General features: G+C 38.0%; 2 protein-coding genes across 4 annotated transcripts; one reads left to right on the forward strand and one right to left on the reverse strand.

Moving 5' to 3' along the window:
* The first annotated feature begins 151 nt into the window (after nucleotides 1-151).
* fgb (fibrinogen beta chain) lies at nucleotides 152-6,091 on the forward strand. Its single transcript, XM_040031422.1, has 12 exons — nucleotides 152-298; nucleotides 1,622-1,740; nucleotides 1,998-2,100; nucleotides 2,860-2,928; nucleotides 3,145-3,259; nucleotides 3,616-3,722; nucleotides 3,884-3,998; nucleotides 4,126-4,245; nucleotides 4,335-4,457; nucleotides 4,562-4,656; nucleotides 4,999-5,189; nucleotides 5,531-6,091. The coding sequence occupies exons 1-12, from the start codon at nucleotides 212-214 to the stop codon at nucleotides 5,760-5,762; spliced, it is 1,476 nt and encodes a 491-aa protein (XP_039887356.1). The 5' UTR covers nucleotides 152-211; the 3' UTR covers nucleotides 5,763-6,091.
* A 1,115-nt stretch (nucleotides 6,092-7,206) lies between these two features.
* Nucleotides 7,207-22,657, reverse strand: LOC120733328 (fibrinogen alpha chain). 3 transcript variants are annotated; one of them, XM_040031427.1, is made up of 5 exons: nucleotides 22,278-22,657; nucleotides 21,247-21,368; nucleotides 8,182-8,365; nucleotides 7,932-8,077; nucleotides 7,207-7,571 (listed from the first exon to the last, which is right to left on the reverse strand). In XM_040031427.1, the coding sequence occupies exons 1-5, from the start codon at nucleotides 22,309-22,311 to the stop codon at nucleotides 7,221-7,223; spliced, it is 837 nt and encodes a 278-aa protein (XP_039887361.1). In that variant the 5' UTR covers nucleotides 22,312-22,657; the 3' UTR covers nucleotides 7,207-7,220. The 3 variants fall into 3 exon arrangements, with proteins under 3 accessions (XP_039887361.1, XP_039887362.1, XP_039887364.1); XM_040031428.1 differs by having other exon boundaries at nucleotides 22,262-22,657; XM_040031430.1 differs by having other exon boundaries at nucleotides 22,185-22,657.
* Nucleotides 22,658-22,693: the final 36 nt, after the last annotated feature.

Here is a 22,693-nt window from a genome sequence, read left to right on the forward strand (position 1 = left end):
TTGTTCATTGACATTCCCCAGACTTACCTAGTGTGGCAGTGACTAAGATTGGGTAAACTGTCCCAACAGTTACGGAACAGATCAATACAAGTGGGGGAGGACGCCTACGCATGTGCAGAGATGGAGGATAAATATGTGGTAAAATCAAATGTCTGGGAGAGAAAAGGCAGTTTGGACAGTGTGTGACAAGACTAACTTCATAAAGTACACCATGAAGATACTGCTGTTGGTTTATCTGTGTGTGTATGTCGCCTGGGCACAGGACCTTGAGTTTGATAACGAAGACGATGATGACTTGGTGAGTATGTGTCTAAAGCGGAAACGTTTTTATATCACACATTTTTTTGATTAATTCCTTTGATGAAAGGACATAGTCAATAAAATATATTAAACTTACTTTCATAGTGTATCAGTTAGTTTTTAAAAGAGTGTACACTGTGTAAAGATCTATGTTTAAAATTTCAGCTGTGTTATTATCAAAATATCTACCTGTCTATCTGTTATGTTATTTTATGAAATACATTTCTTCACAGATTGGGTCTATTTTTACTGAGAAATGCTAGACTTGAAAAAAAATGCATTGCTTGTTTTGTTTTATTTTTATTTATGTATCTATTTTGGTTGGGTTTATCTTTTATTTGCTTTGCACATATTAGAACTTCTCAATTCTAATTCTCAATGGACAAACGGTGCTAAAACATAGATTAAACATAATTTTAAAAAAATAAGATCTACGTTAGGAGCTAAATTTGTTTGGGAGAAATTGAAACATGTTTTTGAAATAATTTCAAGTTTTACTTTTTAAATACAGTTCTTACCAAATTTGTCTGACCACCACCGAATGTTTTGAGGTTTTATGCCAGTTCTGCCCTAAATTAAGAGTAGTAGTACTGGTAATTACCAGAATCAGAATTTTTATGTTTATCATATGATTAATCCACCAGTATGCGTAAAATCTCTAATCAAAATTGCATTGTTAATGCTAAGATATATTTTTTGGAAAACAATATTGTTGATAGTAATATTGATATCCATGAGTTTTCCAGTTTACTGTTTTAGAAAACAAAATATAAGGCACACTGTTATTTTATGATCAAGGTGACAAGTTACATTTATATACTTACAGTACTGAAAAGAGAGCACTCTATATGCCATAAAAAGAATGGCATAAACAAGTTTTTGATGTATTTATAAAATAGTTTGGTCAGAGGGCCCGGTGGCGCCAGTGTCCAGCAGCCTCACCTCTGTCAGTGCGCCCCAGGGTGTCTGTGGCTACACTGTAGCTTGCCATCACCAGTGTGTGAATGTAGTAAAGCGCTATAAAAATACAGACCATTTTACAGACCATTTATTTGTGCTTCCTCATTTTTGTGATGTGGTCTAATAAATGTAGCATTTTTTTTAACATGATTTAATTAACCCAGATCTGTAACAATTTCAAATAAATAATCATATATGTTTATGGCATACATTGTTTCTTTAATTTTAATATTTTGGTTGTCCAGCATAGTTTTATAGTATTCTCACTGCCATGATTTAATTTGAAATATGTCTTTAAAACAACATTTATGAAATGAGAGGAAATTTGTTACTCACAGCAGTTTCTTAAAATCTTCCACAGGCAACACCGGGATCAAATGGAACAGCTGTAGATGCTCGTGGGCACCGCCCACTACAAAAGGGCAGGGAGACCTTCACTGGAAATAGAAATGCCCCTCCTCCTGTCAGCAGTGGTAGCAGGTAAGGCTTTTTTTTTTAATAAATGAAATAAAAACAGTGAAAAGAAACAAAATCTAATGCAGCCATCCTTATGATATAGATGAAATGTAATTAAATCTTATAGTATAAAATTGGCAATAAAATTTCGTTAATAATAAAATTTTGTGAAATACAGCAAAGTGGCATGATGTGGTCTGCGGTGCCACTGTAGGGGATACAAATAACAAATAATCGCCGGTATATTTGTGTGTGTTTTTTAAATTATTTTTTTCATTAAGGTATCGTGGGCGCCCCGCTCCTGCTCCAGTTGGTGGCCGACAGATGCAGGAGAAAGTTGAGCAGCCCGAGGCAGGAGGATGTACACATGCTTCAGAGGAGATGGTAAAAAAAAAAAAAAAGAGACAATAGTAACACACATACAATTAAATACAGGCCAGTGGTCTTAGGTGATGTCAGGACCAGAATACTTTCCAAGAGGAAATTATGTGGTCACAGTTGCTCCAGTACAGTAAGAAAAGTTCCTAACTAAACACAATTGATTAACACAATATATTGCATAGTTACAAAATGTAACAAAATAGGTTTAATGGATACAAATAGCTCTAATATGAATATCCCAGTATATTGCACAACTATATAGACATTAAGGTGCCCTTATTATTTTACTGTCATACTGTACTTTGATATTTTCTCTGTAGAGGATGTGCAGATAGTGAGGATATGCAACTATTTGGTCCAACTAGTTACTACAATGAAAAGTAAAATGAAAAGTAAAAAGTGCAAATTTTAGTGTTCAGTTTATTATGAATGTACAAATAAAATGCAAAGTCTGCCACAATTAGTTGATCAATGTTTGTTTCCATGCAAACTATGGGATAACCGCAGAAAGAAAGCACCATATGCCTATTTGTGACCAGGTTCACCTAGCTGAAAACTAGCAGTTTCCATCAAAATCAATTGGTCTGTGACTGGGGTGTTCTTGGGAAACCTTTAATTGCTGATGTTAACTGTAGTTTTTTATTGCCTTTAAGTTACATTAATAAGCTACTTTGAAGTCAGAAAATTAGAACAAAGTCAAAGAACATGTATTTTAGTGACTCAAGATAAGTTAGCTTAACTTGTTTTGCTTTTGTCCATCAGGGTGTTTTGTGTCCCACTGGCTGCGATCTAAAGACCACGTTGCTGAAGCAAGAGAGAAATGTCAAGAGGGTAAATCAAACTTATGCAATCATTTAAAGGGCGGTAGTCGTCATCTTTGAGATCTTTCCAAGCAAACATTAGTAAAAATGTTTTCTGCTATGATTAGCAGAATAAGGTTTGGTTTGGATATGAGTTTAAACCAACTATGGGAAATCATTACTTTGTGAAAAGACTAAGTTCAACCTCCTGTATTTTTTTTAAATTTTTTGCAACTGTTTTACACAGAGCATTGACGAACTCAAGCCTCAGGTGAATGATTTGTCCCAGTCCTCCAACACTGTCTTCAACTACGTCAATGGCATTTCCAACTCGCTGAGGGAGAGGCAAAGACTATCTAACGGTGCGAAAGAAATTTGCAATATAACACTGAAAATGTAAAAAAAAAAACCCAAAGATTATTTATAACTATGACCTAATTAAATTTATTTGTACTGACATTACAATATATTAATTATAACTAATTGCCAGTAATTCTGTGAGTGTTACAAGTTAATAAATAAAACAAATACAATGAAATACAGTGAATCACATCTAATTAAATACAAAATTTTTAGAAAGGAAGCAAAAAAAGTTTCTATGGTAACAATTAAACACTATTGGTTTATAATAGTTGTTTCATTAAAAACGCCTGCGTTAAAATAATATCTGAAAATGTGAAATGCTGAACATGTTTTTTCTGTTTCCTTGTGCTCTTAGACAACAGTAGGGTAGTTAGTCAGTACACCGACCGAGTGGAGGAGCAGCACACCTACATCAAAGAGATAGTGGATACTGTGTTTCCTTCCAATATCAGATTATTGCAGGTAAATACAAAGTGACATAGTAGAATACATATAATAGTATAATTATAATGATACAGTGTGTCTTTCAAGTTTAGGAACCATGTAGACTTTATATGATAGAAAATGAGAACAAAAACAGTACAATCAGCCTTGTTCTAATTTATAACATGTCATGACTCCAGGGGGTCCTGGACAAGATCAAGCTGAAGATACAGAAGCTGGAGAAGGCCATCCAGGCCCAGAGGGATGAGTGCAAGACACCATGCAAGACTAAATGTCCCATACCAGTAGTTTCTGGTAAGAAATGACAAAAAAAAAGCTAGAGAGAGGCTACTTGCTGTAAACTCAAACACTTAAGACTATCATGACCTGAATGACTTGGATGCTCCACAGATGTTAAAGCTTTTTCTTTTGTTTGTTTTAGGTAAAGAGTGTGAGGACATCTTCCGTCGGGGAGGAGTAGATTCCCAGATGTATATGATCCAGCCTGATGCCTTTTACCCTCCATACAAGGTTTTCTGTGATCAGGCCTCCCAGAATGGAGGTGAGACTTTTCTTTGATCATTACTGTGATTTAATGGTTTTCAGTTAAGGTTTGTCTTTTTTACATTTCCTTTTTAAATTTGTTCCCAGGATGGCTTCTTATCCAGAATAGGCTTGACGGCAGTGTCGACTTTGGTCGACGCTGGGACGAATATCGCCGTGGATTTGGAAATATTGCCTTTGATTCTGGCAAGGGTCACTGTGCGACTCCTGGTAAGAGAGTTAAAACACAAGACAAAAATGTACTGTAACCTTTTCTTAATGGTTGCACTTATTTCTGGTCAGCTACTGTAATATACCTTCTTACATGCCTACAGGTGAATACTGGCTGGGTAATGACCGTATCAGTCAGCTGACTAAGATGGGCCCAACTGAGGTTCTCATCGAGATGGAGGACTGGACAGGAGCCAAGGTGAGTTTTTAAAGGGATTGGCAGGTGCAAGAAATTATCATAGGATTAGTGAAAACGTTTAAGCTTGATAATTGTAGACTCCTGTGAATTTTAAATGTAGAAATTTGTTTATTTGATAATAAAGCAAATTGTGTACAGTTTTGAATAGTTGATCTAAAAAAAAGAAGCAATTTCAAAAAAAGTTTTTTTGAATTTAGGAAATTGTAATTTGCATTAATGGTTAGGGTCTAATAGTTAATTTTCAGGAAGACATGAATGCAATATTACAGTGTTTTCACCTACTCCTTCTAATGACTATGTCAGTTAGGAATTAAATTAAAACTGGTTTCTGCTTTTAATCAGGTCCATGCCCAGTACAACCAGTTCACTGTCCAATCAGAGACATCCAACTACGTGCTTGCTGTTGGTGGTTATTCTGGTAATGCTGGCAACTGTTTCCTGGAAGGATCTCTTGAGCTCTTTGGTGAAAACCGTACTATGACCATTCACAATGGCATGATGTTCAGTACCTACGACAGAGACAACGACAACTGGTAGGTATCCTAAAAAAAGTAAATAATAAATTATTACTTAAAATATAAATACTAGAATACTAGCTGTAACAGCTAATTATCATGTTACTAAAATGTAAAGAAATCAAGCCCATCTTAGCATTTTGGATGACCCACAAATTTACTCAGTCTGTTAAATATGTTCAAAAGGATTTTGACTTTGGCTTTAACACCCCTCTATAAACTAAATGTGGCAGTAGTTAATACATCTACCAGCATCTAAATGTAATGTTATGTAATAAATGTAAATGGTAATAACTCAGATTTAGAATTTTTCAGAAATATCACATTTTAACTTTACTCTTCTTGTCCGTACCAATCAGGACCCCTGGTAATCCCACCAAACAGTGCTCCAAGGAGGATGGAGGTGGCTGGTGGTACAATCGCTGCCACTCAGCCAATCCCAATGGGCGGTACTACATTGGAGGAGCCTACACACGACAGATGGCGAAGCATGGCACAGATGATGGTGTGGTGTGGATGAACTGGAAGGGCAGCTGGTACTCGCTCAAGGCTATTAGCATGAAGATCAGGCCTTACTTTGCCTCCAGATAATCCAAGAGTGTCGATGCACATAACATATAAAAGAAGGTGCCAAAATAAATGGTATATGACATGCAGATTTACAAATAACTAACACTAAGTGTCAACAAACTGTAACGAGAACTAAAAAACAAGGCTATAATAATGCAGGAGCAATGCAAGTATTAAAAATATGTTGGGGATGTCAGATAAACTTGTTACCAACAAAAGTAAGAGAAAAAAACCTAATTAGTTGTGAGTAAATATGCTGCGATCTGTCCTTTTTTGTTATGTGTGACAACTATAAGGATGAGTTGATGCAAACTGTCCTCGACTACTCAATAAACACATTGAGGAACATATTATATTGTTTGTGTTGGTTATTTCACCTAAGAAACAAAAATGTCTTTGCTATTTAAATGTTCTTTTGCTTAAACACTATGAGCACTTCTGTGACATAAATAAGACAAATCTGGCACCACTGGAATCATCTGCTCATTTTTGCTGCATACCAAGAAAACTATTAAAGGATTTATGTGACAATGAATTAAATGTAAAACCATTGATTATTTAATTTTTTGCAAGTTTTGGAGTTTAAAGTTTTGATTATAATTGACAGGGATGATATCCAGTCATCCAGTAAACTCAAGTAAACATAAATATAAAACAAAATTGGTTATCAGAAACTATTTAATAAAACAGAATAAGGATACAATGGATAGCAACTTGTAACCATTCAGACAGCATTTTCACTTACACAAATAAAATTTAGTAAGTTGCATAAAGCAATGACTGCACAGCGAGGGTAAAGTAATAGTTTTATTGCCTAATCATGGAGTTTGTGAGGTAAATAACAGATGACCAAACAGGAGTGCATTGTCTGGATAATGAATGGAGGTAACTGGAGAATTTCTCAGGTTTAAAAGATGCATTGATAAGGCACAGAATTAGCAATACTGTCTACTCCCATCATCTGAAAAAAGCACAGCCCACCTCTTCAATGTAATAACACAAGCTAGCTTTTGCTTGTGGGGTGTATTCTCTTGCCTGACAAAGCAGATGCTGTAAGGCAGTTCCACTGCCAAAAGTGGGAGTGTGCTGTGGGTGTGTTTAGGGAGATGTCACAGTAACATCCACTAATACCTTGACTCAAAGTTTCCCAGCAGAACACAGACTGCATCATTAACGTTAGTAGTTTAACTATATTTAAATTCACCAAAAGGCTTTTCCCTCCCATTGTTTTTAATCAAAAATGCCCCTGGATTGAACTGTAAAACAGCATGTCATAAATCAGAGTTATTCTTCATGTTATCTCATCTATTCAAATGACATACCACCGAAAAATATGGAAAAGACTAGCCCACAAACTACTCACATTACTGATCCAAATATAAACTGAAACGATAGCTAAACTTTGCAGATGAAACAAAATAATGGTTATTTAAGTAACAAGATTACAATGTGCTTCCTTGTTTTCTGTCAGCCCCATACTTAATTAAACCTTTCTACATGATTGTGATCATTTACATCCTCTAACTCCTCCAGTAGCTCCTCCAAAATGATCTGATTCTGTTCAATGTCCTCAAATTGGGTCAGTAGTTCTTTCTGGACTGTCGGGATCGTCTTGTATCCTTCAGCTGGTTCTGGGACTATGTCTATAGGCTGGAGCTTAATATGTGGGATGCCTGCAGGAGGTAAAGGTGCTTTGGCTCTTCTGTTTAGAGTCTTGTCCATGTCTTCCATGTGAGTTCGAAGGATGTGATAGTCGGGATGATCAATGCCAAATGGCAGCACAGACTGGCAAGACCCGCGACAGGCTCGTAGCTTCATGTCAATGTCCACCTGGCAACAAAAACAAGTTGAATAAGCAGTTATTCAAGCAACAAACACCATAAAGAACAAAAAACAAAGTAAGAAAAAGTATTACAAAAAATATAAATGTATCAGGTTGAACATAACTTGTCTGAAATGTGTTTCTTTGCAATAGAGGACAATAACGCCATTTATGAAATGGCATTCCATAAATACTAACTACACTGAGTTGTTTAACGTGTCAAATATAAAATAAAATGTTTTAGGGCACTAATTTAAAACATTGCAGCAATCAGTGTCAGAAGAATAAGGTAATCAACAAGTCATAAATGTAAATATAGTCAAACAATTGCACAGTCGACCAATCAATAGTATTTGTTTATGTCTTACCTCTGTTCGATATAGCTCCTCTGTCTGTTTCTGCAGTTTGCTAATCAGTTTTTTTATCTGTTGGGACAGACTGGTTGATCGTTTCTGTAGCGTTGTGAAATTTCTGCCCAATTCTTCTGCTTGTTCCACGAATTTCAGCGTAAACACTAGAGATGAAATTCTGCATTAGTAACTCGGCATTACTTTAGTAAGTATTTACTAATTATTTTATCCACAACCACAAATCCAAACATCCCCAAAGAGTCTTAACTGTATCTGTTGATGATGACTCGCCGGTTAAAGTTGTATATGTGAGTCATTGTAGTCATGGACTTCTCTGTTGCATCTTCATACATCTCTGCTGTTTTACACACCTTCCGCAGTTTTCTTTCCACTTTGTTTTCCATCTGTGAGATCAAACCTTGGAGTCTGCAGCCAGACGGGCATTTAGAAAACTTTGGAGAAGGACAAGAGAACAGGTCAGGTTGGCAGTGCATCATAATAACAGGTCATTCTGAGTTATCATGCATCATAACAACAAAAAAAACCATCTTATTTACACTTTGCGTTTTAGATTTTTCAGAGTAATGCTATTAAAGTGGTAGCATGGTGCTGGGTTGAAATAATTCAAATAATTAGACAACTGCTAATTAAGCCATGTTGTAGGACTGTCCTTCATAACAATCAATTGTTATCAGTGGTGCCAGAGTATTCATGAATTATACTAATAACACTTAGTTCACGAGTAACTATTTATTTTAAGACAGATTACAAAGAAAAAATTGAAACGTTAAAGAAATCTTTCCAAATTCTTTACCAACTTTGAAAGTTAGTCTACATCTTGCCAGCTGTTGGATGTGTGTCAGTGCATGGGTTACAGATAAAACAAACTGGAATTGATTGAAACAATTTCATTATTGCCATTTTTCTCAAATTAACTGGCTTAATGGTTAATGTGGTTATATCCTTTTTTTGGGAAGAAGAGGGGGTGTTTTGTTTTTATTCTAGGATGTGTAACTGTAATGATAACCCCACTGATCTCAAACAGGGAAGGATATCAGAACAGATGTAGTTACTGCTTAAACAGCTTAAACCTTTTGACTGATGTATTTTAGATTGCGATCCCTGACAAATAAAAGCAAGATAAAAAGTACTTTAGGTGTGCTAGTTTAAGTTTTCAAGCAATTGTGTAATAATACGTAAGTTGACTGAAAATGTTTAAATTCTACCAGTTATCAAGAGCAAATCCTGGATTCAATTCAAAGTTTTTGTAGATGTCATCTGTGCGCTTTGCACTTCAGCTAAAGGTGGCTGCTTGTGTAAGGTGATTTTCTGCCTATTGGTTTATGAGACTGAGCAAGTCAATAAATGCTGGTTTGCTGGTTTTCTAACATAGTGACCTCTTTCAGTATGGCTGGTGTTAGATTATAATATTATTTTATGCCATGTTATACCCCTAATTAAAGATTGTGAATTATTATGTAGTTTTAGTTTGCATTATTCTCCTGAAGTAGAAGAAGCTGATAACTATTGCATTTGTTAAACTGATTTGCATTACATTAGACTGCTGATTTATTGTGGATGAATGATATTGCTTTATGATGCATTATACTGCTGAGTTATAAGAAAATACTGTTTGCAGAAAGTCATTGCCTTATTTGTCTGATTAGAAGAGAGAGTATACTGGAGTTTTCTGCCCCATCTCAGCAGGAGCAGATAAACAGGGAGCCAAGGTTGTAGCTTAGGCGCTGTGTGAGAGAAAGCATGTGAGTGTTTAGGCTTTTTATGATAAGGTGGAGGCACCAGAGGCTATAAGAGTTTGAGCAATGCTCCACCATTTTGAGATCTGAGGCTGTCTGCATACAGTGTCCATCTCCCACGCGTGTGTGCATTAAAATCATCGTTTGACTCGACCCGACCGGACCAGTGTTGTTATTGTGGTTTTTTCTCTTGTGTCCATCCCCAATTTGAACTCGTAACAGCTTGGGGGCTCGTCCTGTGGTATTGGGGTGGAATTTAAAGGTTTGGACGGTCCGAGGTTGTCGAACGGACAGGCACAAGCCAGTGGTCTGACGTGAGTGGGCATAAGCCGGCTTATCTAAAGGTAAGGCACTACCTGTTGAATTATTTCCAAAGTGTGCCAAATTGGATATGACTAAATTAAAGTCTACTCACTGAAATTACTGGTAGAGGGTCTGTTTTGATTTTGATGAGAATCAATATTGCTTAAGAATATTTAATGAACTTGAAATTAGGTCAGAAACTGTTCTGGAGGAAACAGATACTGGTTAAGGTAGTTTGGTAGGGAAATTAGGTCAGAAACTGTTCTGGAGGAAACAGAGACTGGTTAATAGTTTTACAAATTAGGTCAGAAACTGTTCTGGAGGTAACAGATACTGTTTAATTGGCATGGTAAAATTTGTCAAAAATCGGTTAGGTGAAAATTATTATAGGACGGCACTGGAAGATGCTAGGAAGCACATAGCCCGGAGGTTATGCTCCCTCCTGGTCGTGGACGCGCGGTCTTGACCTGTCGGCGAACAGGGTTAGTTCAGTTTGGCTTAACTGTGGGGTACAGGGCATCCCGGAATCAAGCTAGGAGTTACCGAGTCTCCTCACCGTTTTAAACGGTGTCATGTGCTTGTTTGGACAAAGTTAAATTGAGTTAGGGATTTTAGAAATCAGGCCATAGGCTGTTCTGGAGGAAACAGATACTGGTTAATTGATTACTCGTTATTTTAAATTTGTCGAAATTTGTTAGGTGCTGAATCTGTCAGGCCTGTCAGTGGTTGTAAATATAAGACGTCTTTGTAAGATAAAACAATAGAGTTCGGTCTGAGCTTTGTGTGACCCTGTGTGTGACGAGAGCGCAGCTGCAGCGCTGCGAGCTATTTTTAGACTGTGTGTGAACATGCAAATGAGCTGTGAGGAGTACAGAGGACTTTTATTGTTGTTTAGCGTGTTTTTTGAGTTTTATAATTATGAGTTGCAAACAATGATACATGCCTGCAATTAAAACGCTGATTTTGCTGATTATAATATTATAAATAAGGTTTTGAATGACTACGCTGAATGTTTGATGTTCGGCTGGGTTTTGATATAGAAGAGACAAATCGTATATGATTAAGACCGGCACCTCAGTCGGCAGAGTAAGATTGTGATGAAAATGATATTAAATAAATCTCTCAGTGTGTTGATACAGGAAGCTACAGGCCTGGACCAACTGCCCCCACAAGCACAGCGGCCGAAGCAAACTATAGTTATGGAAACCAAATTCAGCAAGAATCAGCAGCTGTGGAAAAGACAGCAGCTAGCAGAGAATTAAAGGAGAAATTAAGAGGAGTTTTTTAACATATAACATTGGGCCCAACAAACTTGTGGAGGTTGGGAAGGCGTCCGGAGCATCACAACAAAAGGTGAAACAAAAACACACACAAGCAGAGAAATGTGAGAGAGAGGCTCCTTTTAAGGTAACGCCTAGTTTGAGAAAAAGTTAAAATCAACCTGCTTGCCTACAAATGCACATACACGCAATGAAGAAACAGCTTACACTCATGAACGTGTGAAGACTTTCCAGCGAGGTTAAAGCAGCGAAACTTAACATACACCTGTTGTTACAGGATAAAGTTTATCCAGTACTAACAAATAAACTCTCTGGGTTGCAGGACAACAACTTAACTTCAAAAAAAAAAAAAAAAAAACTAAAAAAACTGGTCTGACCAACCAGTGACGATACAACAAATTTAGTGGCTAGAAAAGTCAAATTGTGACATGCTTTTTGCTGAAGGGTTAACATAAGTGATTACTGAATGAAAGAAAAGTCCATTTTTGTGCTTTTAAACATGATCTTAAGAATTTTAACATGTACCTGTGTTGTCCTGTCAGCTTGGTGGGTTATGAGTTGATTATATGATATATTATATATATAAGAGAAAAAACAAAAAAAGGGGGAGAGAAGGTTGACACAGGGCTCGGTCCCGGTGTTTCTCCCCTCTCTGAGTGACGCAGCCAATAAAACATCATTCTGGTTCGTTCGATTTTGTTTTGTTTTGTTTTGTTTTTTCTCTTTCTTTTTTCTCTTTATGCTTGATTGCAGGCTGCTTTGTCGCCCAGAAAGCCGAGGCTGACCCTGGACTCCTGCCCTCCCTCCCTACTATCTTTGCTCTCTCCTCCACCATCTTTGATGTGACCCTGACCAAATGCTATAGCAGCTGGACACACAACAACAACTGGAAGATGTCAACATCGCTGCAGGAAAACGATCTTATGCAGCGGGGACGGAGAGCGTTAAATCCAAGGCCCGTTTCATTACACGGGGGAGATTTCCAGACAGCTTCAGCTGACAGAGCTGTGACGAGACGCCTATTAAGCCCGGAGGAAAAGTGAGGCCGAGCAAAACAACGCTGACTTTAACCACGCTGCATTAAAACTGTGCAGGACAGTGACGGGCCAACACTGATGATCGGGCAGAGAAAAATGGCGTGCCAGAGACAGGAGGACTAACTGAGGTCAGGAGGTACCTCAGAATGGACAAAAGCACCAGGAGAAAATAAGCTGAAGGCACAGGTGTCGGGGCTCGGCCAGGAGCTGACCTTTGAGAAGAGCCGAACAGCAGAGCCGTAGAAGGCCGTGGAGCAAAGCAAGGGAAACATCAATGGACTTCAATCTGATGTGTACGGAAAAGACTGAGGTTTCTGTCCTCAGTGAGAGCTCAAGACATCAGAGCAGAAACTGAGCATGGCTCAGGAGGAGCTGGCTGATAATCAAACCCATCAGGCTTGGAGTCCCAGACACTGGACGTGAAGTCAGGCCGGAGCTTGCTGGGGCCAGATGAGCATCCCAGAAACTTCCTTGAGGCCTTTGTTAAGCTAACAGAACAAACACTGAGGTCTTCCACTGGGGAAGTTGCTGCTGCAGACTCTCATTTACACCCTCTGGATGTCAGCCGTTTCTGCCTGCAACAAATGGACAGCAGCTGCAATTGTACAGGCATAGAAATGGACTCCTCATACATGTGATATCTGCGACTGAGGGGCGAGTGTCGTGGAGGTATTGACACGGTGAGGAGGAAGAGGATACGGTGTCTGGACTGGCAGATCCCAGCAGCTCAGACCCCCAGACTTCAGGAGTGATGGAGCACTGGGAGCTTCTGCAGGCTCAGGACCTCAGCAAGGAGAGAACAACAAAGCAGAACGAGCAGCATTGGCTGCAGCTGAACTCTGACCTGAACAAAAAACCTTGACTTGGCTGGGAGAGACAGAGGAAGAGCTGGCGCAGCAGCGTAGACTGGAGCTTGGCACGAACATCCAGACGATTGAGCTGCGTATCAAAACCCTGGAGGAGCTGCAGAAGCAAAAGGGTCAAGTTAAGGAGGAGTGAAATAAGGAGAAGATGCAGGATACTGGAGAAAAAGGATAGCCCCAATCGGGGCCAGAACCAGTATGGACAGAACTTTAATCAGCATCACCAATGGACGCAAACAGACTGAAATGGAGGAGGGCAGGACCCCAGGGCATGCTTCAGGCCGTGGTTTACCCAGAACACCAGAACAGGAAAGTGATGAACACAAACACCCACACAAACACACTCATCTACATGCATTGAATCAGAATGAAAAGAAACACACATATGAACATAGGCACTCGTTGATTGAGTGAGAATTGATGCACACACACACAAATTGAAATGCTGATTCAATTCACTGAGAAGTGATACACACACATGCTGATGCAATGAAGAATGCTTTACTAACAAATGCTGCACACAAACATCCAAATACAGAATCTGTTACAACAACAAGAACCCATTGATTATTTATTGGTTAAATGCATTTCATGTCATCTAAAGGGCATTTGTGTAGATTTAGGGTACAGGGCTTAAAGCAGTTTTGCTATGAAAACATTGTCTGTGTGTGATGTCTGTTTATGGCTCAAGGCCTCCACTGAATTGTTTACTGTGCTTCACACAGTTTAACAAGGAGCAGTGGCACAGAGTGTAAATGATGAATGAACGGTGTGAGTTTATTTCGGAGACAATATGAAAAGGTTGTGTTGATTTAACTTAGTTGTTTAAGGTTCTGCCAAAGCAAAAGCGTTTGTGTGTAACTAGTGTCCACGATTAAATCAAGTAAATCCAACATGTTTTGTTGGTGCAAAAAGAAAAAAGGAGTTACGGTAATCGTATGCCTACACAATATTGTGTGTGAAGTTTTGGTTGATTTTTGGGTTTTGTTTGACACAAGGTGTATTTGATCAGTGAGGTTTGGATTGTTTTCTTTCTCCAAGAGAGGGGAAGATGGTTTATGTTTGGACATGTTTGCAATGGGCCCCAGTATTTGTTATGTTATGAGTACTTTATTGGTTACGTTTGTTTTTGCTTTTGTTACAGTGCACTGAGATAAGAACATCTGAGAGGTGTGATCCACCGGTGGCGATATTTTGGTATTTTGTGAGTTCCTGATTTAGCAAATCGGCTCCTTAATCCAGGCCTGAGAAATTGAACTTTAAAGCGCTATGAAATATTCTTACTGAAAACAGTCGTAAAGTATTTTTTCTCCATGATTATAATGGGCGGGGGAGAAATTCACTTATATGGGACACTGGTCGGATGAGAAGTCCTGAGCCTAAAAGGATTGCAGCGAGTCAATCCAGTCCAAAAATAAGGAACTGTTTCCTTTAAAATGATGACGTCATCTTGCTGGTGAGGGAGCTTCGAGTAGTTTGCGCGTGGAGCTCCATTATCAGCAATATCTGGTATGAATGTGTGTGGATGTATGCATGTGACTGGACTGTGATGGACTGACGACTAAAAGTTTTAACTGACTTGATACTAAGACAAAAATGGTACCGACTTTAGGATTAGTAGATGTCCAGAAACAATTCACCCAGCCTGTAAAAGAAGGGTGGATGTTTTGTCTTGCTTTGGGTTGTTTTTGTAAGAACAGAAGAATGACAGAGACTAAGGGGGGAGGCTGCAGCGTCACATGAGGGTAAACTGCAGACTTAACCCTTTGGTTGCTAATTTTGAGTTACTGATGTTTGCATTAAGAAAATTGTGTTTTAGTAGCTGTATTTTGATTAATGTATCATTATAAAATGGTTGGGAATGCTAAATGTTAAAGTGAAGAAAAGGTTCGTTTTCACTCATGACTGGACATGTTATTGTTAACCATGGCAGGCCACTGTAAAAAGTCAATTAATGGTTATAAAATAAAAAATAAAAAATCCTGCACTGAGGTTTATGAATAATAGGGAAATGCTAAACTTGCCAAACTCAAAAGAGAGATATGTAATGATAAACACTGGTCCCCGCCTTTTGGGTGCCTTTTGAAATAGTCAGCAATTTAAAACTAAGAGAGAACCGATAGGGGTGGTGCTGCACAAGAACAAGAGTAATATAAAGTAAAATATTGTGTTTAGCTTTGAGAAGTTTAAATTAAAATGTAACATTACACTCAGAGGATCAATATGAAGGTCAATATATCTTAATTTTGTATGAAGTACATGACTGGTGACTGTTCTGTCCTGAGCTTTTGTTTTTTCAGCACCCACTTGGCCACACCAACAGTTTCTCGCCACCGAAAAAGGGGTACTTGCAAAGAATAGAGAGGAATATCATCTAAACTGGGAAAGGTAAGCCCCAAAGGGGGTGATAACGCCACAACTTTCACTTATGGTCAAATTCTCAAAAATTTGACCCCGAACTTGAAAAATTCTTCAAACATTTAGAGACAGAGTGCATAAACATAATGTCGTAAACTACATAAGGAGGGAGTATTTGATTCAATAAGATAGTGAAACAACACGCAGTAAAATGTTGATCATGTTGAGCATGTTTAATCCAGTGTGCAGAGCAAGGTTATTATTATTAAAGAAAACAAATGAAATAACGAAAACTAGAAGTGGAAAAACGTTTGCTTTAATGGAAATAACAAATAAAATAACAAAAAAACTAACTAAAACTGTAATGCCTGTCCACAAAATTAGCTAAAGTCCATTGAATTTGTTGTAAAATGTGTTTAGTTTCATTGAGGTGTGCGTGCCCTACAATAGCTAAGTCAAGGCGCTACGGTAGTTGAGTCGTCGGTGTTGCTGCTCTGTCTACGCACAGAATCATGTCAGGAAAGTCGGGAGGAAGCGCCTGAGTCCCATTGAGGATCATTTTAATATGACTGTTTTCTAGATATAGTAAGAGTCTTGTGGTGGAGAGAGACACAATGTCCTCCTGAGACCCAGAGAAAAAGAAAAAAACAGGGAGAAAATAGTTTCGTTTTTTCTTTTTCTTTTTTCTTTTAAATAAATCAAGTGTTATTAAAATAACAATCTCATAAGATGAAGATCAGGGACCAACCCAGAAGTCACTGACACTTCACTAGCTGTAAACTATTGGTTCAGGAATAAGTGATGGCACTGAACTTTCTATTTCACAAAAGTCAATTGATTTAGGATATCTGAGGAAGTACTGATTTTTATTTGGAGACACAAAGGAACATTTGGCACTTTCCTCATCTCACAGCTGTTTCATTGTTACACCCAACCATTCTATAATTGAAATGCCTTGGACTGTTAACCATTTCAGGCAAGCTTTTTCTTGAGTTTTGGGGAGAACTCTTCATTACTGATATTATTCAGGTCATGTCCACATGTTTGTCCCAGGTTTCTCAGTCAAGAGGAGCTTGAACTCCAGATACGGTGAATCCTTTTCGCATATTGAGATCACTGATAACTTTCAGCAACGATGTGATCTTGTAGAAACAATTAGGGGCCATGGATTCATCTATAATTGCGACTCTTATTTTTACTTTAGTGGAAAACATTTCTGCATTTCACCCAGATTCTATTTTTAACTTAAAATCAAAAATTCCGTTTTTCTCTATTACACCTGCCACTGCATCTCGATAATCTTTGTGTAGTTCCTACTGGGGTCTCACCCTCTCCTATTTGGCTCACATGACTCTCATTCCTTGAAAAAACTATGCTTGAATCTCGCTCAGTTATTCTGTTAAGAATTCTCCCTGCCCTTGTCAAAGAGTTGTCTACTAGAAGAAAGTGAAATAAATATAAGTACCAAGTCCCAACGTGCACTAGAGTACACATTAATAAATTAGTCATTTCCTCTGTGAAACTAAATAAGCTTAATTCTTAAAAACCCCTCAAATTATTTACTAGATGTTTATTTTTGAAAATTAAGTAAAATCTGAGTTTAAATAAAATATCTTAAAGGTAAATATCATGCTTACCTTTTTTTCTTCCAAAAATGTGCTTGTGGGGACGCCAGCCATTTTGAAAAGGTGGGGGAAAAAAAAAAAAAAAAAAAAAAAAACAATTGGCAAGGCCATACCCCCACGCATGTGATATAAGGTTAAAGGGACTGTTGTCCTCTCTAAGAAACATCAGGACTTAGAGGAGTGGCAAGTAGAGGATGAGAGCTACAAGCAAAAACTAAATGTGTACTGCAGTGCGCAAAAATGAATTACTGGGTCATCAGGGGGTCATGAGGGACATTTATAAAACGAAAGTCCCACAAACCTTGAAGTGCACTTGAGAAGCTCACACGAGAAGGTTATTCTAGCTTACCTTGAAGAGCTCATCAGGGGGAGCACACTCCCCCTCTTGAAGAGCTCCCCCACTCAACCTGCATCCTCAGGAAACAGCTAACCCTAGATAAGGCAGCGTGATGCATCCCGGGACAAAAGGACTGGGACATCTAAATAAATGTGTGAAACAATCGCCTTCAAAAGGTCTATCAATTCACTTGAACCAAAATTAGGAACGCCTGGTGTAGCAAGAGCTAATAATCTTAATACCCAAGGATAAGCATAAGAGCATGATTGATATAATGGAGCTGGGATTTGGTGACACTTAATTTTTGCAAAACAAAACTAAAACTATAAATGGCACTAATCTAAACTAAGCTGAAAACTGAGGATTTTCAGAAAATAAAAACTAGACTAAACTAGCAAAGAATTGGTAAAAACTGATTACAACTGGTACAAACATCAGGACCGGTGACTATTGAAGATCTAGAGTTGAAATAAAAAAAAAAAGAAGAAATAAATGAATAAAACTAATGGAAATGGAAAAACGATTATAACCCTTGTGCAGAGATTGGAGAATCTGACTGGGATATGTTATACAATGGATTGTCGTAACAGTCAGCGTTAAAGTCGCTTTCGGCAGTCCAGACTAAGATGGCGTTGAACATCATTAGGGCGGAAGAGGGTTGGTGTGACCAAGGTGTGGTTTGGCTTGTTGTATGTATATTTTGAGATCAGATGGCTCTGGATGGACCAGTTACCAGTCCATGGAAGGAGGACAGACTCATTTAAGAGGAGAAGGAATTTCCTGGGATTGAAGATCCTCTGGGTGAGTGGTTGATTAAGAGCATACATAAAATAAAAGCTATCTGTTGTTATTAATTGGTAATAGATTGATGATTGGCCACATTTACAGCTGTATTAACTTGTTGTGGACGTAGTCGACTTCAGGTTTAAACACTCTAATTAACAGGTTGAAAATAGTGATATTAAAGGAAGAATATGCAGCGCCACCCTGTCAGACGCCAGTGATGGTGGAGCTCACTGATGAATCAGGTGAGCTGGATTCAAAACAGAGTTTCCCCTGCTGTGGTCAGTGAGGGAGAAACCAGGGTAAGGTCAAATTTAAGAAGAGCCATCTATAAACGTTTAAGTGTCAAATTAAACGGGAAAAAGGGGGTGTTTTACTGTTATTTTCACATCGGCATTATTATTGTATCAGAATAAAGTATTAAGCATTGCATTGATCATCATCTAATTGAAGTTTTTGATATTATACTAACATTTGCGTTCCAGTGATTGCTATAACCTCAGGTTGATCTTTTATTTACAGGTGTTAGGATAATCATATAATCTTTCTTTGCAGGTGTAACTATGATTATCTTTATACATATTGCAGTTTGTTGCTCATTATAGAGTTGTGCTCAAGCTAATAAGGGTTAAAAGCTACAGTCAGCGCGATGTTTGGCTGATCTATGGATTTGAGTGACTTGGAGCAAAGAAGGCCGCACGCGCTTACACACCACTGATATCATATTATTCTTTGTGATCTTTTATTCAATTATGTCTTTTGCTAAGCTTAAGTAGTGGTAGTTGATTAAATGACATTTATTAACATATTAAATACCTGAGTCAGAACATTACACGCAGATCAATTTAACAATCTGGGAAATCTTGTAGCGGCCTAACCTTTTCTTTTAATGTTCTAGCTCCGTTGATTTGACACATTGGAATGTGTCAAAAAAGGGGGGGAAGTTGAGCTTTAACATCAAACAAGGATTATTTGAACATTTTTATAACTTCATTTGTGTCTTTAATACCTTAGGTATGGTAAAGCTTAAGCTAATAGCGGCCCGAGAAGTTTCCGGACTTTTTTAGAGAATCAGTGAGAAGCATAAATCATTATTTTCATGTTTAAGCATCAATCATTGAAATGAACTGGATAGCGTTTAGAAGGTTCGTTAATTTATTTGCCTTTTGTTAAAAAGAGTGGTTTCAATAATTTTCAGACACACCTTGCAAATGTGCTTATAATGAGTTGGCACTCGGCCTTTTGAAGGTCAGAAGCTTCATTCGGCGTGACTGTCCGGACTGATAAAGTGTAGGAAACGCCTTGAGTGCAGAGGGCTAAATGCAAACACGCTTACACACACATAGGATATGATTAGAATAAGTCCCTGAAACATTTTGAATGTTTTAAACCAATTCTGAATCACTAGAAGGTCAGTAGATAACAACATTAGATTATTAGGGTTAGGAAGAGAGGTGTTTTGGTTTTCTGTCTCTTACAGAGAAAGGAACAGACACCAGACGAGGTTACAGATATGCGAGGATCCTTGGCAGCAGAGACAGATACGGTGACTGCCGAGACACCAGTTGGGTCCAAGGGTGATGGCGTTTGGGCTCCGGGTAGTCACCTTAAAAGGATGGATCCCATAATCACAGCAATAACCATGAAGGGGTTGGCGGAAATCCGGGAACACCAGACCAACGAGGTTCGAGAGGCTCTTGGGCAAAAGGGGGACGCGTTCCTGATCTTTTCTGGAGGACACACAGGACCCGAGGATGCACAGATCGTTGTTTGCAATCGGGGCAGAATAATCCCCTGATCTGTGCCACGACTGAAGGGTTGTCTAACCCCTGAGGTTGAAGAATGAAGAGCAGAGGATCACACGACTGGAAGACACTGGTGGCTGCAGCAATAAAATAAAGGTTAAAAGCTCCTTGGACAGAGGTTCTAGTCTGAGTACGTCTGAAGGGTATAAGGTAGCGCCAAATAAAGCTGTGGAAGACCTGGGGAGTGTCATCTGTACCTGATAGTGTTGTAGTAATAGTTTTTCCTAAGGTTTTTCTTGCACCTGAACTGCGCAAACACAGAGGTCATCTCACATATGGTTCGCCCATCAGGGGGACAAAGGACCTCCGGAGTGAGAAGAAGTGAACCCGGCCACACTGAATTGAAGGGTGTTGGTGAGGTCATTATTCTAATGACCTCATCAGGGGGAATTGTTAGATTATAATATTATTTTATGCCATGTTATACCCCTAATTAAAGATTGTGAATTATTATGTAGTTTTAGTTTGCATTATTCTCCTGAAGTAGAAGAAACTGATAACTATTGCATTTGTTAAACTGATTTGCATTACATTAGACTGCTGATTTATTGTGGATGAATGATATTGCTTTATGATGCATTATACTGCTGAGTTATAAGAAAATACTGTTTGCAGAAAGTCATTGCCTTATTTGTCTGATTAGAAGAGAGAGTATACTGGAGTTTTCTGCCCCATCTCAGCAGGAGCAGATAAACAGGGAGCCAAGGTTGTAGCTTAGGCGCTGTGTGAGAGAAAGCATGTGAGTGTTTAGGCTTTTTATGATAAGGTGGAGGCACCAGAGGCTATAAGAGTTTGAGCAATGCTCCACCATTTTGAGATCTGAGGCTGTCTGCATACAGTGTGCATTAAAATCATCGTTTGACTCGACCCGACCGGACCAGTGTTGTTATTGTGGTTTTTTCTCTTGTGTCCATCCCCAATTTGAACTCGTAACACTGGTCACCTTTGGCTAAAGCTGACGTGTGGTGGTCAAGAGTACTGGACACCAAAACCCAAGTGCCCTCTTCCTCTCAAAGAGGGCACTTAGGTTGGTTTCCCTCATGTTTTCTGTGAATTTCTTTTAATTTAAGCTCAAGAAACTCGAATTATTTTCACATCCTGATATTATAATGTTTAAACTAGCAAATAATTTTCTTTATAGTACTCATCAATAGAGTTGTATTTATGTGCTTGTATGCTTCTTACCCAGTCATCATCTAAACACAGCGGGGTCTCTAGTTTTGCTTCACATTGCTGCTTCCTGTACATCTGGGTTGCACTGGGGGACGGTCGGCCATCTTCATTCTGCTGTTTGAACCTGATACACACTGCAGAGAGGAAAAAAAAGTCCACCTTCAACTGTGCTCCAATTCAAATAGGACAGTACAAACAAAATGTGATTTGCGTGCACTTTCTTGTGTTTATTTTGTGTCACTGATGGAACTTGTGGACTGTACAAAGATCAGCTGTTATTTAACATTTCCACATGAAAAACAAGCACAAAATCAATAATAGTTATGAAACTGTGAGGTGAAAATGGGCTCTATGGATAAAAAGCATAAAAGATAACTTTCCAATGTCCTTATCACCAGGCCAGAGATAAAAACAATGACCATAAAAACTTATTACATAAAAAACACAAGGATGTTACAGTTAAAATGTAATCTTTATGTAGATCCTGTTGTTATGTTGCATACTAATACATACTAATCTGCGCTAGACCACATTGGTGCTTTTATTTTTAATGCCCTCCATGGGTTATATACAGTATCACAGGTATTGCTAGTCACAGTTGGTATTTAAATAGTTGATTCTTATAGAGAGCTTTTCTACTCTCTTGGAGCACTCAAAGCATCTTTTCATTTAAATCAATTCAAATAAATTGTATTTGATACTGTTATAAGTTTCAGGGTTTAAAACAAAGGGATACTCAGATCTCCTTTATAGAATGACTTGTGCATAACATTTTTAATGCCTTCTGAATACTTTTTCTTATTTTCGGTAATAATACTTAATCACTATCTTGTTTTCATGTTTTCACATTCATGTTTTTTAATCTTGTAATCTTTATGTAGTTCCTGTTGTTTTGATGCCTAAATTCAGCAATGCACATATAAATTTTTGAAGTTTTGAATTATTATTACCATTAGTAGTAGTAGTATTTCTTGCACTATATCATATTGTGTAAGAACTTTTTGTCACCAGTTCCTTGTTTACACACATTCGACAATACTTGCTTTGGCTACTTCTTGCGCGGAGTTCAGTTTGCATGTTATGTGTGCTAACACGTCATCATCAACCCAGCAACTCTAAGAAGGAAGGAAGACAACATAACAATAAATACAATTCATCAAACACAGAATGACTTAGCATGGTTAACTGCTTTACTTTTCAGCGGCAATCTTTGACACTACAAACTAGATATACCCATTCAGAATATTTTAACATATATTTTGTATTACTCACATTATGAAATAATATATCCTTATATTGCGCTTTATTTTTAAAATATTAATAGCAAAGTGAGTGCCAGTTATACATACAGTCTATAAGACCATATAAATACTCCTAATACCCGGTTATTTTACATGTGGTTTATTACTCTGCAACCATGTGGTTTAATATTTTGATAGATTTTGTACATATTTTCTAT

This window comes from Simochromis diagramma, unplaced genomic scaffold (assembly GCF_900408965.1).
Source record: "Simochromis diagramma unplaced genomic scaffold, fSimDia1.1 OVJJ01000229.1, whole genome shotgun sequence".
Classification (NCBI taxonomy): Eukaryota; Metazoa; Chordata; class Actinopteri; order Cichliformes; family Cichlidae; genus Simochromis; species Simochromis diagramma.